Raw genomic sequence first — 16,410 nt, forward strand, 5'->3', positions numbered from 1 at the left:
TTTACATATATATATAATTTTTGCAGTATAGTTTTCAACAGTTTTTTTTTACTTAAATGCTTTGTATCTGAGTGTTTTGTGTGTAACGGAGGGAGGGTTTAGCCGTTGTTTCAGGGATCAGCAAAGTTAAGCAAAAGACAAATACGAATCTGACAATGAAACCCCCCGTTTTTCCTTGTCCAAACAGACTCAATGGAAATAATTACATTTGCCTTGTCAATTATGTTTTTGGTTTTCTCAAATGTTTCTCATGTTTTGTCTCCATTGATACACAGTTAAAGGGGAAAATTAGTAATTAAAAAATAGCTAAGAAAACTTGTACACAACACATGATGCCAATCAAATTTTCTTTAGAGATTAATTTATAAAAAAGATAATGAAATGAGGAAAATATAATAAAAATAGTGTGTTTGAGAAAGCACAAAGCCGTTTCTATTGGCTATGTGTCTACGCCATTTGCATTATAATCATTAATATTTGGTCATAATATGAGTTTACTCAATTCTTATTCTTAAATTTAAAACGTTCTGATTTTAAAACATTGTTGTTTCCTAAATTTAACCATCTATTTCACTCCAGAACCAACTTTTTCTCATTAAGGTTCCTCTCTCTGTTCACTTCAGTGCATGTCTGAGGTTTGATGTGGAGTCCTGTGATGACAACATTGCTCTTGTATTGTGCTCCAGTTTTGCTTCTCTGCTTTCCAGGTGCTTCTTTTTTATGTTCTAGATCTGCAACGCTCTTCGACAAACTCTGGTCTAACTTTCTGCTGGAGATCTCCTCTGCCATAACAATGAGCAACCTTTCTGTTCTTGTTGCCACTCTTCATTTGTTCGTTGTTGTTGTTTCTTGCTTGTGTCTCAAAATGGGCCAAATGGTTCAATGGCTCACTCCTGAAGCTCCGCCTCTCATTCCTTCCGCTTGTCCTCCTCCTCTTCCATGCACAGAAGCTGTAGTCTGTTTCATTTTAATTGAAAACGACTTAAAGAAAATGTGTGCAGTAATGAGATCTGCTTGGTGAGCTCCATTTCTGTGTGAAAAGAAGAGTCTGTGGCGGCTTAACAGCTGGGGAGTTCCAGTTCACTAGTTAGGAGCAGCTTTGTACAGGAGGGACAGAATTCCAATTGAGTTTTGTTGTTGTTTTTAAACACAAGATGGTTCAGAAAAAAAATTAAAATAAATATCACTATTTAATAATGTAACCGTACTTGGCAATGACAGAGACAACTACTTCCTGCAGATAATCACACGTTTCCACTGTAGCTGCTATTTTGGTCCATTCTTCCATCCAGATCTTCTCAAGAGCTGTGATAATTTGGGGCTGTCGCTGGTTTTTGACTCCATTCACAGTCAGTGGCAGTTTAGGGGCCCCAGATGAATAATAACATCAGGCCCTCTGCAGTGGTTTAACTAATCATTTTAAAACAAAATACTTACCTGTACGGTAAAACATTCATTGAATAACTTCTTCAATGGTTCACTTTAGACAACATCAATGTCAAGAATACAAATGTTTTGAAAAGTATCAATAAACTGAAATCACACTGAGTTAATTTATCAAACACACTAATTTGTCACTCGTTTTAGGAACACCTGACGGTCCTCTGACATTTCTTTAATTTGTCAGGTTTTACTATAGAAGACAAAAAAGCAAAAATACTCAAACGATGGAACAAAGCAGTTCATTTTGGAGTGATGTCAATAAAAACATAAATAGATGGCCATTTTCTGCTCATCTTTTTGTCTTTTCTGTTCCTTTCTTCAGTCTCAACTTTCTTTCTCTTCTTATTGAGTTCCTTTGATTCTGTTCTTCTTTTATTGTTTTGTCTTTCTTCCTACACATTAATTTTGTTGTTGTTTAACTTGGATTATTAGAATTTTGTGTGAGATGGTCTTTGTTGTTGTTGTTGTTTTTTTTCTTTCATTGCATCAACAGTATAAAGATAATGATCATTTTATATCCCACATGGATGTCTATGCTTTTTCTTATCACATTAATTTAAAAATCTCTTTAAAGTATTTCTGCTCGCTAACTTGCTGGTGGTGGAAGACGCGTCACTTTCCCATGAGCAGTCTTATTCTGTTTCATCGATTTAGGTTTTTTATGACAGAGTAAATAATAATGGAAATTATTTTGGATATTTTTCTTAAGCGGGGCCCCCAGGATGTTGGGGGGACCCAGGCGATCGCCCACCTTTGCCTCATGGTAAGTCCGCTCCTGTCCACATACTCCCAGTTTGGTTGAGGACAGCAGTCTAACTTGGCCTAGAACCTTTAAATACTTTTATTCAGACCATTGCACAGTTAATGTGATCATTGTCATGCTGAAACATTAACCCACAAATGATTCTAAATTTATTCATTGATAGAAGAAGCTTTTAGCCAAAATCTCACCATACATGGCCTCATTCACTCTTTACAATGATTAATCGGTTGTTCTGTCCCCTTTGCAGAAAAACAGCACAAAATCATGATGTTTCTACCTCCATGCTTCATTGTGGTAAAGGGTTTTCTTGGGATGCAACACCTTCCTCCTCCAAACACTGTGTTTTAATCTCATCTGATCACATGGGATTCTCCCAATCCTCCTCTGGATCATCCACTCACTGGAGAACACTAGATGGGTCTGAGGGGACCTATGCAGCATCACAGGATTTGAATCTATGATGATGTAGTGCGTTACTATAGTAACCTTTATTACTGTGGTCCCAGCTCTCTTCAGGTTATTGACCAGTTTTCCCCATGTCGCTTGGGCTGTTTCCTCACCATCCTAAAGATCATTTGTACCCCATGAGGTACAACTGTGGTTGCATGGAGATAGTCCGTGATCTTGTATTTCTTCCATTTTCTAATAATTGCTCCAAGAGTTCTCTACAGTCTTGACCGTGGTGTCCTCTGTAGTCTTGGTGGAGAAGTCGTAGCAGGTCTGTGAGGCCAGAATTCCAGAAATTCATAATTTTTGGCTGAAATTATACGATCTATCAGAAATCCAACATAGAGCTGTGAAAGGAAAATCCAAGAGGAAGATTTGTGAGATTTTTACCACTTCGACATCGACTTCAAATACTGAAAGCTCGTTTAATCCTGCATTTGAAGCATCAGAAGAACTTTCCAGACCTCTCTCATCTTTCTAGTTTGGCCAATTTGCAGAATCTGTGACTGACAAATACGTTTTTTGTCGCACTGTACAGCCTATTTGTGCCAAATAGCCATTTCAGCAAAGCAGTTTGACACCCATACTTTTATTTTGTGGACAGCTCTTCACAGAACCTGCCATGATTTCAACTCTACAAGCTTTAATGTTTTGTCGTGTCGCTGCTGCAACTATGATGGATTCTTCAGAAAAGTTCCATTTGAAAGAAGATAAGCACAAGGAGACCACAATAGATTAGCTTTCAATGACAGCAGTTTTGCAAACAACAATAGAAAACAAAAACTATTGAGACTAAAATGAGAAAACCAAAGTATCTTTATTATTGTCAACATGCAGGATACAGAAAAAGAGAAAATGTTTTCAGCTCACAGGTTAGTCTACCACACACACTTGTCTATTCTCCCAAAGCTCTTTACAATATAAGAAGGTTATTAAGAAATATTACAATTATTCTGTTATTAATTTTCCATTTAGCAAAACCACAAACAAATCTGTAGAAAAGAACCCCAAACATCAAAGATGACCCCAGACTCTCACAAATGACAGAAATACTTTATTTCGTAACTAGCAAGCAGCTACTGGAGATTGGATATTTGAGGGAGCTGAATTATGCATGCATTTATGCAGGAAACTAACTGAAATCTCACTACCCTCACTAATAACATTTGCAATGCTAACACTTTCGTTTAGGCATGCTAACATTTAGGCGTTCTCCCACACGAATCCTTGCTTTATTTACCTGCTAGTTGACTAAATAAGGTAAGATTGTCATTTCTTTTGTCGAGCTATGGTCAGAGTCAGCATGCTGGTTCAGAAGACTGACAGTTTTTCTAGAAATACCTTGTAAATGTACGTTAAATAGTAATAATTTCCCCCCTGGTGACGTCTTTGTGGCCGAACATGCAATAATCACCGATGGGGTAGGTCAAACTGTATCACCTTAACAAACTATTTCTCTGAGCTAGACTACTGTATGCTGTGCTGTTGTGTGTGCTTTTGTATGTCTGCTTGTGCTTTCTTTAGCGCATGTTAATGTTTTATACAGTACTTAAATAGTATTTAGATAAGTGTTAAGGGCAAATGTGTGCAGGAATTGAGTGTAGATATGCACACAGTCCGTTGTCAGGGGCTAAAGGTTCTTGTGGACTCGTAGTCTGACATACATTTGGGTTTAATTCCTTTCGCGTTGTAGTAATCCACCACTTGGTTCGGGACTTCTGCCAGAACACTCTTAGCCAAGGCAGCTGGGGAGGCCTGAAAAAGCAGCAGATGGAGAGGAGAAGCGTTAATACAAAACACGAAAACTCCCGCCGAACACTTTTGTAAAGATCATTTAAGGCCGACCTTCATTGACAACTGGCCTAACCCACTTCCAGAACTTCTTTTTTGTGTCATTCCTGGGTTAACCCTTTAACATCGGAGCTCCAGTGTTTATGTTCTTTGATTTATGTAACTTTTCAACCATTAAAGTGCCCCTATGACGATTAAAAAAAGAAAAAAACGTTCCCAGTAGTGTTTTAAATAAAATTATGAAGTTTTCAACAAAAAACCCACAACTTAAATGTCTTTAAAAGACATTTTTCATGTTGATCTGAAGCCTCTGTTTCCAAAATCTCCTCTGAGGGGGCGGGGCTATTCAGCTCGGCTCCGTTGATTGTGTTACCGGTTGAAAAGTTAAGTATATTAAAGACTTTTTAATGTTTAAGGGTCACCGGTGACGCCTCAGGTGTTAAAGGGTTAAACATCTTTACTTTTGCTGTTAGAAAGGCTATAAAAGCATCATCTCCCCACAATAATATTTTAGATTTGGCTTTGTTGCAGCTTTTTGTGTAATGTAAGATTTTACATTGGAAAGTATAATCTCATTATGCAGTTGCAGGATTAATCTTTGGATATTGCCACTGAAAAAGCAATTTCTACAATCTACAAAGAATAATGGTATCCAAAGACTGAAACACCTTACTGCCAGTAAAAATCTTACAAATTTGTCTCTAGAATGGATGTTGCACAATGATATAATCTCCAATCATCTTCCGCCTTATTGGACACATTCCTATGTATTGCCTGTTTGACCCTGAGCAAGATGAAGGGAACAAATATGGATGGCTGATGGATGAATCTGTGGTGCGATGGTGGGAACTGTCACCTCAAGGTTGAGGCAGTGAAGCTTTTGTGTATATGTTATCTTTATCACTTTGAGGGATTTTTAGGATAATAAACTGATGGATTTGGTGTTAGATGCAGACATTTTAACTTCCCATAGCTGGGACATGATCTGTACAATAGGGCTGTCACGATTAGTCGACTAATCTCCTAATAAAATAGTCGACGACTAATTTAAAAGTCGATTAGTCGTTACTTTATAATATATGGAGTCAGAGTGTAGTAAAGTTGAAAGTTATATTGACATTATGCTAGCTTTTTGGACTATTTTGGCATTTATTAAGGTTTTTTAGGCTACTTTGGAGTTATGCTAACATTTCACCTGCATGCTAGCTATTTTGGCTAATTTGGGATTTCTTTTTAGTTTTTTATACTATTTTGAAGTTTAGCTAATATTTAGCTGCCTGCTACATATTGTGGCTTTCAGGCTTTCGGGTTTGGCTTTTTTTTTTAGGTTAATTTGGACTTTCGCTAATATTTAAGCTAATTCTAGCTATTTTGGCCATTTAAGGATTTTTTGTTGTTGTTTTTAAGCTAATTTGAAGTTTAGCTAATATTTCATCTGCCTGCTTGCTATTCTGGCTAATTTAGAATATTTTCAGTTTTTTAGGCTAATTTGGGGTTTTGCTAATATTTCAGCTAAATTCTAGCTATTTTGGCTAATTTAGACTTTTTTCCAATTTTTTAGGCCAATTGGGAGTTTAGCTAATACTTCAACTGCCTGCTAGCTGTTTTGGCCAATTTAGTTTTTTTTTTTTTAGGCTAATTTGGTATTTAACTAATATTATAGCTGTCTATTAGCTTCAGCGTTTTCAGGTTTTAGCTTCAGAGATTTCAGCTATAAACTTCAGCGTTTTCAGCTATCAATTTCAGCATCTTTAGCTATCAGCACTAGCATCTTCAGCACCTAAATTCAGCTTACAGCATTCACACTAGCTTTATCTCAGGTATGCTATATATCTACTTTTTAGTTTGTTTAAAGCAAATGATGGTTAAGATGTGTGCTTTACATCCAGTGTGCAAATTACCCGATTAATCGACTAATCGGAAAAAATAATCAGGGATTAGTCGACTATGAAAATAGTCAAACATATTTATCACTTTATGTTAGGGTCTAAACTTTGGATTTTTATCATATATATATTTGTAAAATACTTCTAAAAGCAACTCAAAACAGAGTGCTCTCAGCAACAGGAAGGTCCCACTCACAATTTGGAGGGGAATTTCTAATGAACTGCTGTCGCTCTGCAGAAACTATGTCCTAGAAAGCGACACAGGTGTGAGGATTGTGGAATTTTTTGTGAGTCGTGTTCTGTTTTGAATTGTCTCTCAGTCCCTTCAGTTTCAGGTTTGTCTTTATTTCAGGTAATTACCCTCAGTCTAAAGCGTCTGGTTTTCAGTTCTTCCTTATCAGCTCATCTGCTCTACTCTGTCACCATTTGTGTTTCGCCAATGGGTTTTTTATTGGTCATAATCCAGTTTATTTATCAAACGTTTTAACTTTGTGTCACCAAGCCTGGTCTCCTGCGTTTCCACCAACAATTCCTAACAACAGGTAATCAAATGCATGATCATAATTAAAAGACCTCTGGAAACACTTTTAAAATAGATCAAAAGATGATCACATCTTTAAAAGACACATTTAAAATGAATATTAAAGAAGTGATTGCTAATTACAAAAAATTAAGAAAGTTAAAAAGAATTATATTTAAGGTATGCTTAAAGCAGGGGTCAGCAACCTGTTATGCTAAAATAGCCACTTGGTCTAGTTTTTACTGACCAAAGCCCCATTTTACAATTTAAAATATACAAATTAGGTTTTTGTGACCATTAAGCCACTTTGATGTTAAACGTGATGTTGGTGTAGAATCCACTTGTCAAAAACATATTTGTAGGTCACAAGTAAACAATGAAATTATGGTATTAGAATAAACCACTTTGACAGTAGAATTAAAAATTTACCATAATTTTACTCCGTTGTCTGACATGTCAAAAATCTAAACTAAAAGTAAAAAAAAAACTAAACAACCAACTCATTACTTATTCAATTTCTTTGCATTTCTCTTAAACAAAACGGAGGGATGTTTCTCCGGAGCCTAATTTTGCAGACCCTTGGTATAAAGTGACCTCTTATTTAAATCTGGGTTAAATTTGCCTCTGGGTTGTGGGCGGGACTGTTGGTGCAGAGAAGCCCCACCCCCTTTCCCAGTTGGTGAAAACTTGGAGCAGGGAGCTTGTAAGGGCAGGGAATTGGTTATAATTTCCAGAAACGATTCGATTCACAAGAGCTTTAATCATTTCAATTCCAATTTTTTCCGATTCTTTCGATTCTTCAATTAAATCAAATTTTAAGTTTACAAATTTATACACATTTGTTTAGAAATACATTCAAAATCTATTATTTAATTTGAATATATTTATATTAATCGGATACAGTTCAAATATTATAAAATGTAGTAGTAAAATAATGAGATTGTTAATATCATACAGTGTTACATAGATTCTCTAAAGAAGAAGTTCTACCAATAATGTTCAGATCATTAACATTGTGAACATTGTTCTGCTTCTCCTGGAGGATGTTTCAGTTTGGCCACTAGGTGGCGATTGTGCTTTAGGAGTACACTTAATTCAAGAAGAAGACAACAGTACAAGGGGAAAAAAACGAAGTTTTAGACCACAAATAGTTACTTTAAAAATGGTTTCATTAAAAGAGTTTGGAAAATGAATGGCTGTAACTAAATAAAGATGTTCACTTAGTCAGCAATATATTTTTTTTGGTCAACCGAGCGTTAGCATTAGCCGTCCTATGCGAAATTCTATTGAACGTTAGCATCAAGCTAGCGGACTTTAGCTTTGTGTGCTAAATCGATTTATATATTTTGTGAATCAATTATTGATCTATTAAGCTTAAATCGATTCAAATAAATTAATCGATTTTTTCAACCCAGCCCTACTTGTAACACACCCAGCGTATTTGCTTTGCCATAAACACTGACTGTACATCACTAGGCAGCTCTAAATAGGCAGTAGCAGCTGGTTTCAAAAAGGTCAAAATTCCATAGACTTCTATTAAGAAATAGACAGTTATTCTCAGTCATTTTATTTATCAGAATAACCCAAATTCAGCTTACATTCTTGCTCTTCTTAACATCTTCTTTCTAAACCATTTTTTAAAGATATTTTTTCTTTTTCGCAAGTTATTCAGGTAATGAACTGATCATTCAGATGACGTTTGATTGACAGATTGTCCCGAGCCACTATCAGGGGAAGGGGTGTTCAAACAAGCTCACTCCTGATTGGTGACAGTAATCCCCCTAAAAACGTGACTCAGACCAATCACTCACAGGTTACAAAATGGCGGCGGACGTACCAGAAAGATGGATTTGGCAATTCGGAGGTAAGACATTTTCTATGGATGACATCAAGACCTCGCTTTGTCCAGTGATAATATATATGTCTATGGTCACAAGTAAGCTATTTTTCAAATTGCATTTTTGATGATTCAGAATTAGAATATCAAAATACTGAGAAATGTTTCTAAAGTATGTCCTCCATCATCAGAAAAAAATGACTAGAACATGTTAAAAGCACAATTGTCATCCGAGTGAGTCCTTTTAATGTTCTTTGTACTCAAAATGTGCAATATAAATTTGCTTTGCTTCATCTTCTTGCAGATAAAACCTGAATACGACTACAAACAAGTGTGGATCTGTAATAACCTACAGAAGAATTTCAAAATAAAGCAACAGAAAGAATAGAAACATCAGAGAACTACTTAAACTGGTAACGAGAAAAAAAAAAAAAGTGGACACAAACTGCTTCTTTCTAACACTCACAGACACTTTGGAATGGTCAAAGTCAGACAGTTTGTCGTTCTCCTCACATAATTCTCTTAGACAATGGATCATCAAAGCGCTTCCACCGCAACCTCTTCAACTGTCCTCCCCCACCTCCTCTTATTCCTCTCACTCTCATCTACCTGTTCCCCCACTCTTTCTGTCATCCAGCAGCTCCGTCCTGCTAATCCCCTCTGAAAAGGAACGACAGAGCAGAAAATCACCTCTCCACCTCTGTCACAAACTCCCTGGCTCCCTTTTGTCTTTAGCTCTGGTCCTCTGCTGAATCCCCCCATCACCACCACCAGCAGCTTTCTCTCCTAAACTTTACTCTCCCTCCACATTATTTATCACTCCTCTCATTCCAATCCTCCAGCTCTGAATGTTCAAGTCGTAATCTTTAGGATGCTGATTTGATGAGATATAATTTCCAAACCAGTCACAGATCAAACTCACCATAGCGGATCCGGGCGAACACATCTGGTCAGAGCCGGGCAAGGCTAATGCAGCCAGAGAAGAGGAACACACACTTGCAAATGCACACAGAGAGGAGAACGCTAATGCTTCATGACGAGCACGGCAAACATATTATGCTCACCCACCCACAAACACACACATCCAAAATCAATGTCATTCCTGATCAGATGGGCTAACAGACTGAAGCTGGTCCTCATAAAGACAGATCCGAATAAATAATATTCACTGTCGGAAAGTAACAATCCAAGTTTGACCTTTTGGATTCAGTCTCTACTTATTTTTTTATGATATGTCTGGTTTCATGAAACAGTTCTCCTGATGGTTGTCAAAGTAGCAAGCTCCAGCTGTGTCTAGCTCTGCATTATAGACTCACATTCATGTTTTATCAGTGCACACAAATTTAGAAAAGCATGATTTTCATTAATAAAAAAAATCACAAAAGGTATTATTTGTCATGAATCTGTTTTAGAGAAAAAAAACATTACATAGAAGTTAGAGTCAGTGTGATTTAAGTAGAAGATTGGGTTAAAAGCTGCTTTGATTGAAGATTTATTGACCTGTATTTGCAAAAAAAATTTAAAAATTTTAAGGGTAAAGAGAGAGAATAAGATGAGGGTTTGACCATTGACTGCATATGAGAACTGGACTGAGTGACTCCTCCCCCCCTGGTGTTCCAAACTGTAAGTACCCAATAAGCTAATATCCCATAAACTTCTATAGAGAAATTAACTGCTATTACTCTATTTGTGAGAATAACTATTCTTGCTCTGATACATTTTTTAAACAAGTTTGATACTCCATTTTTTTAAAGATATTTTCTCTCTAGTGAGAGTTACTCAGATTATGAAGTGACCAATCAGATGCCTTTCACATCACAGCTTTCGTGTAGGGGCGTGGCTTTCCAACGAGCTGACTTTTTCTTTCACAGCTCTATTCCGATATATGAAAGACTTGGTGTTAAATAATCGCGGACAAACCACAATTATTAATATCCCCTCCAGTTGAGACTACTGTGTTTTGAAAAGGACGGTATCTATACGTCAATACTCAATCAAAGTCCCAAATTGGTCAAAGTTCAATTGCTTTAAATGTATCCCACGTTCAATGGCTGGATGTTTTGTACCTAGAGCCCAAAAACTGACTTAAAAATTTAAGTTGCTACACGTGAACGCGGCAGCCCGAAACGCTCATATCCAGTACATATATAACATGGATGTTTCATTGAAAGTGGTCACTTTAATGAGGCTGTTGTGAACGTAGCATTAGAGGAAAACATGGAGGATCAAGACTTCAGAAACTGCTTTTAATTTTCCATCCTGAGGTAAATATATCCAACAGTGTCGAATGGTGTCTCTAGTTCATACACAGAACCCTTGAAAAGATAAATTGATGCACTTTGTTTGGGATTTTTAAGTGTAAAATTGGCAAACTGATAAAAAAAATTGCAGTTATAATAATGTCAGTAATATAATTACATATTGGATAGAAATTAAATCAGATTGATAAAACATAATCAAAAACTCAGTGTCATAAGCATCTAAGACATCTGTACTTGTGGTCAGTAAAGCTCTTAGAGCCAGCAAAATAAATACCAAACTCCCCCTCTTTTCCTCACCTTACTTACGTAACACTTTAATAACGTCTTTTGACATTTACGTTAAAGACACAAAATGTACCACCTTCCACCTTGAGCCTCTTTTTGAACACATTTGTTGCGTCAGTGTTTGCATTCATTTATTGACCCGGTGGGCCGGTCTATGGTTTGAGTAAGGCTTAGGATCACACAAAATAGCTGTCAGTCCCTACCAGCACTTACATGTTTGAAGTCCTTGAAAGGGACAAACTGGACGATGTCTCGGAGGACAGGCTCGCCCTTGGGTGAACGCAGGATACCATCATCTCCATCAAGGATCTGCATGTCTGTGAAGTCTGCGTTGCCCACGCCAACAATGATGACCGACATGGGCAGATGAGAGGCATGGACTATGGCCTCCCGTGTGTCAGCCATGTCGGTGATGACTCCGTCCGTCAGGATCAGCAAGATGAAGTATTCCTGGGTGTCGGGTTGAAAGGAAGAGATGAGGAAAAGATGGCCAATGAGAATTGCGTTTTAGCAGTAGCTTCTCATTTAAAAAAAAAAAAACGCTCCGATCATCTTTGGATCTATTGTAAAAGAAAAATGCTACTAGAACATGCTAAAAACACAGAAAACATGATTTTCATCAGAGTGGGTTGTTAAATCAATTGAAAATTCAAAAGTCTGGATATCATTGCTAAATTTTTGACAAATTAAAACAAACTTGTTTAATTCTTGAAAATATAGTCAAAAACCGTTGGTGTGCTGCCCCTTATGGGTTGATTTGAGGTATGACAGTTGAATTTTGTGATTGGTCAAACCATTTAAGTCCCACATCATTTCAGAAGTCCCTCACCATGATCTGCAGCTCCAGTAATATAACAGTCCTGTTCCCAAGCCCCGCCCCTCTGACTGGATTTTCACATTTCGGTTGAGGGTGGAGTCAGCCTCCAACTTCCCTGTTTGGTTACCCTTTAAATGATTTTCGTTTTTAAATGTTTATCGAAACATTTTGATTCTTGTCATTAATTCTGGAAACTAGTGGACCAATGAAGAAGTTATTTTGTGTTTTAAACTAGGTAAGGATAAAAAAAAAGGAAAAAAAACTGTTAAGTTCGCCACTGCTAGAATATCAGTCGTTTCTCCATTTATTTCAGTTAATTTAATTTTACTCGTCTTTTCCTTCCTGTGACGTCTCACTTTCATTTCTCTGCATTGTTTCTTGTCTTTTTCCTTTTCTGTCTGCCAGAACAAACACCAAAAGACACAACAACAGTAAAGAACGCTCCAGTGTTTCTCTTTCATTTTCTCACTCACCATGGCCTCTTTGGTGTGCATCTCCTCAGAGGCGGAGGAGGCCACTTTCTGGATGATCGGGGCAATATTAGTTGGCCCGTACAGTTGGATCTTAGGGAGACAATTCTGGTAGGCCTCCACCACACCTTGGATCCCTGCAACGATCCACACCAACGAAGGGGTCTTTACTTGCTTCTCTATCTCTGTCGGCCCACATTGCTGCACTGACCTCACAAAGTCAAAGTTCTTGTGCTCGCAACAATAAATCAGACTCTCTACATGTAATTTTACTCCAAGGTGACTGAGCATTTTTCAAAATGCATTGCCTGGCGCCACACACAAACACGACACACATGCACCTTCACGGCAGGCACTGAAGCTATGTTGGGAGGAGAGCACAGAAGCCTATTTCACACGTGGAGATTAGTGTTGTTTCTCTCTGTGTTGTGGAGCCTGAAATACATCCTGCAGCATTGTGACAATCTCCCAGCTGCATTTAGTGTATGTTTAAGTAGGCCTGCGTGTGTGTGAGAGGAGGAAACGGGGGGTTAGGAATGATGGAGCGGGAGAAATTTGAGGCTGAAGGTGAGGTATAGATGAGACGCACGCACTGCGGCGCTGTCTGGTTCTATCTCGTGTCAGTCTGAGGCGCTCACCTGCACACTCAGGATTGTCCTCGTCGAAGTTCACGGCAAAGTCATGCGAAACCTTAAAGCGAGGCAGAAAACAGGCATCAGTAGCCACGACATTCAGCAAAACATGTCAAACGCTGACAGATTCTGCTTTCATGTTGCTCTAATGCAAAGGATGCCTGAAGCTTTAATCCAACAAAGACACACCCTCAAATGTCCTACCTTGAAGTCAGGTGGTATCAGAGCTCCAAAACCAAATGCAGGGAACATTTTATCACTGAAGAAATGAAGAGAGACACGACTAATTGGAAAACAAAGACAAATGATGGACACAAGCCTGACGTCTGAATAACTCTGTTTCACATATTAGGCATACAATAAATCATCTCCGCGAGACGCGGTTTGATCCTCAAGGAGAAAACCCGTGCGTGCGTCTGTGTTCCTTTAGATTGTATGTCAGCATGAGGTGAATGATGATTGATGGAGTGCTCTCTCTACCTGTCATAGTCTTGGCAGATCTCTCCAACAGCCACCAGAGCTTTGAGGTACTCATTGGGCTGGTAGGGATGGATGTAGTGGAGGGAGCAGCTGTTCCTTGGATCCCCGTTGGATGCTGTAAAGTCTATCGCCACCTTAAATTCAAAACAAAATTGAAATCAGAAAAGCAGGAGACGATAGTAAACTGATGCAAATGTGTAGTAATTTAAAGTTTGATGTCATATTTACCGTAAACTGAATCTGACAGCCTCCCATGATGTAATCCAGAAAAGAATACATTTTAATGATCTGTCAAGAAAGAGCATCCGCAATCAGTTTGGGTTATCTAAGAAGAATTCCCTCAAATGAGGAGAATTTGCTGGCATTTAACAAAAGGTGCAATAATAAAAGAACACAAAGTGACATATGATGGAATCCCTTCCTGGCCTTAAATTTACCATCTGTGAATCTGGTCCTCAGGAGGAAAAGACCTTCATCTCTGTTCATTTTTGAGATGACGCAGGACAATCAAAATGAAACATACATGGGTATCATGGGGGTAAAACAATCAAAGACACATCCAATGTGAAATATAGATTTGTTTTTGTTCCTTTAGTGCTCTTTTGAAATTTTGGGATCTATTTGATGCGAAGGAAGGACAAGAGGTCCCAGTAAATGGGTGGGCAGACCATTTGGTGCGTCTTTTCTCTTTTTTCACTGTAAAAATCTTCTATTCAAAGCAAGTTAAAATTAAAGTCTGTCAATGGAAGTAGTAGAATAAGTTGGGATGTCTTGTCCTCTTAGGACAGGGGTCTGCAACCTTTAACAGTACAACAGGCTTGTTTTCTACTGATCAAAACATAGTAAGGGCTGCAAAGTCTTATTTTGAAACTTCATTATAATGTATTATTTAATAATAAATATGAATTATAATTCTTTTGTGACATGAATAAAAACAGAAGAAACTAGAATTTTCTTAAAATGCAAAATTATTTTTTTACGGTTGACAGAAGCTTGTATGATTTCCTTTCAAAATAAAAGACGCCTTGTGTCAGACCGGATCATAACAGTGAAGCTCTGGACAACATAAGATATTATGTGCTTTAAACTCATAAAAAATCAGACTTTTTACCAAAGTTCTGTGTAGTATTTGAAATTGGTGTATTATGAAGGAAGCATTGAGCAAACAAGACGTCTTCAAGTCAGCAGGGATGTAAAGTCCTTTACATAATTTATCTTCGAGGTGCACCTTAACTTACATTTATGGAACTAATTTATATAAATTAAAAAATGCTAATTAAGTAACCCTTAATTACAAAGCCAGAGAGCCACTATGAAGAGGTAAAAAAGCCACAAGTGGTTCCGGAGCCACTAGTTGCAGACCCCTCTAAGGACAAAATTCAATGTCAAAATTAGCTATAAATGCTCATACTTCAGTATTTTTCTCTTATAATTAAAAATTGTATGCCCTAAAATAAGCGTGTTTTTCTGTAAAAAGTTATAAATCTTCAAACTAGGTACATCATACAGTATATTCCCCCCCTTATTCGCCGGGGTTAGGGACCGGATATATCCCCGAATACCCCGAATCTGTGAATACGGAGAACCCCCCCATCCCTGTCACCGCACTCCAAAGAATGTCCGTTACCAATCCTTTCTCATCAAAAACACTCCCGATCATGCTTTGTGAAACATTTATTGAAGAACATAAGAGTATTGCTCAACATGAAGAGTTTTTATCTTTTAATTTGAAACAATAGACTGTACTGCAGTGTATAACACACAAGGAGTATCACCCTGTCTCTCTGTGCCCTTCAAGTAAAGTGTTCTAGTTCCGCCCCTGTATGTAAATGTGTGTGTAGGTAAACAAACATCAACATTAGGGCTAGGTTAATAAAAATTGATTAAGTGATCAGAATCAATTTAAGCTTAGTAGATCAATAATCAATTCATTAAAAATTATGAATCGATTTAGCACATAAAGCTAAAGTCTGCTAGCTTGATGCTAATGTTTAATGTAATTTCCCATAGGACGGCTAACGGTAACAGTTACATTGCAGATTAAATTAACATCTTTATAAACTCACAGGAATGGATTTTCCAAACTCTTTTATGGAAATATTTTTTAAAGTAACTATTTGTTGTCTAAAAAAATCGTTTTTTTCCCATAGACTTAATATATAATTAGACGCAGCATCTCTGACGTCACCCATTGACTTCCACAGTCCCCCAAATGAAGCCTGAATATTCAGCTCATGGCCGCAGCCATATTGGCTGGAGTTAACTCCGCCTCACACGGACGTTCCAAATATGGGGGAAAGGGGCGGGACCGAGTTCACCCGCTTTTCCTCCGGTTTGTTTTAGTTCACGCCCACAGCTCTGCCGTCTGCGGCTCCTCATGCTAACTGCTAACCGCTTCAATTCTCCAGGAAAGCAGCACCGCGGTGGATTATTTACATCATGAATCTTTACAGGTGAGTTCTTGGTGTTTCACACACAATCTGTAAAACGGTGGAAGTGACTTTTAGACAACAATGAAAACGTATTTTCCCGTGGTACGAGTTTAGTACGAACTGAACATCCACTGTTTGAACATGTTATTTATGTGGTCCTAAGATATCTTATTTAATGAGAGTTATTTAGTCTTAAGTTACTGTAGTCTTTATATACACATTAAAATACACCACAACAGTAGTAGATGATTGTGTAAAACGTAGTTTTCCTCTAGTTAAATCAAATTGTTGATATATGATCACATAATGCTGTGATTACACTATGAGGAGCATTTCTTTTTACTTC

At 37.6% G+C, this 16,410-nt stretch overlaps 1 protein-coding gene across 1 annotated transcript in view; it reads right to left on the reverse strand.

Annotated features, from left to right (window-relative positions):
• Positions 1–3,451: 3,451 nt before the first annotated feature.
• cpne4b (copine IVb) overlaps positions 3,452–16,410 on the reverse strand; it is a 43,769-nt gene continuing 30,810 nt past the window's right edge. The window contains exons 10-16 of the mRNA XM_024259529.2: positions 13,861–13,920; positions 13,633–13,766; positions 13,357–13,411; positions 13,159–13,210; positions 12,524–12,657; positions 11,447–11,683; positions 3,452–4,408 (exon numbers count right to left, since the gene is read on the reverse strand). Coding sequence (XP_024115297.1) covers positions 4,277–4,408; positions 11,447–11,683; positions 12,524–12,657; positions 13,159–13,210; positions 13,357–13,411; positions 13,633–13,766; positions 13,861–13,920 — 804 coding nt within the window. The 3' untranslated portion in view covers positions 3,452–4,276. The remainder of the gene's footprint in view (positions 4,409–11,446; positions 11,684–12,523; positions 12,658–13,158; positions 13,211–13,356; positions 13,412–13,632; positions 13,767–13,860; positions 13,921–16,410) is intronic.

This window comes from Oryzias melastigma, linkage group LG11, assembly GCF_002922805.2.
Source record: "Oryzias melastigma strain HK-1 linkage group LG11, ASM292280v2, whole genome shotgun sequence".
In the NCBI taxonomy this organism is placed as follows: domain Eukaryota; kingdom Metazoa; phylum Chordata; class Actinopteri; order Beloniformes; family Adrianichthyidae; genus Oryzias; species Oryzias melastigma.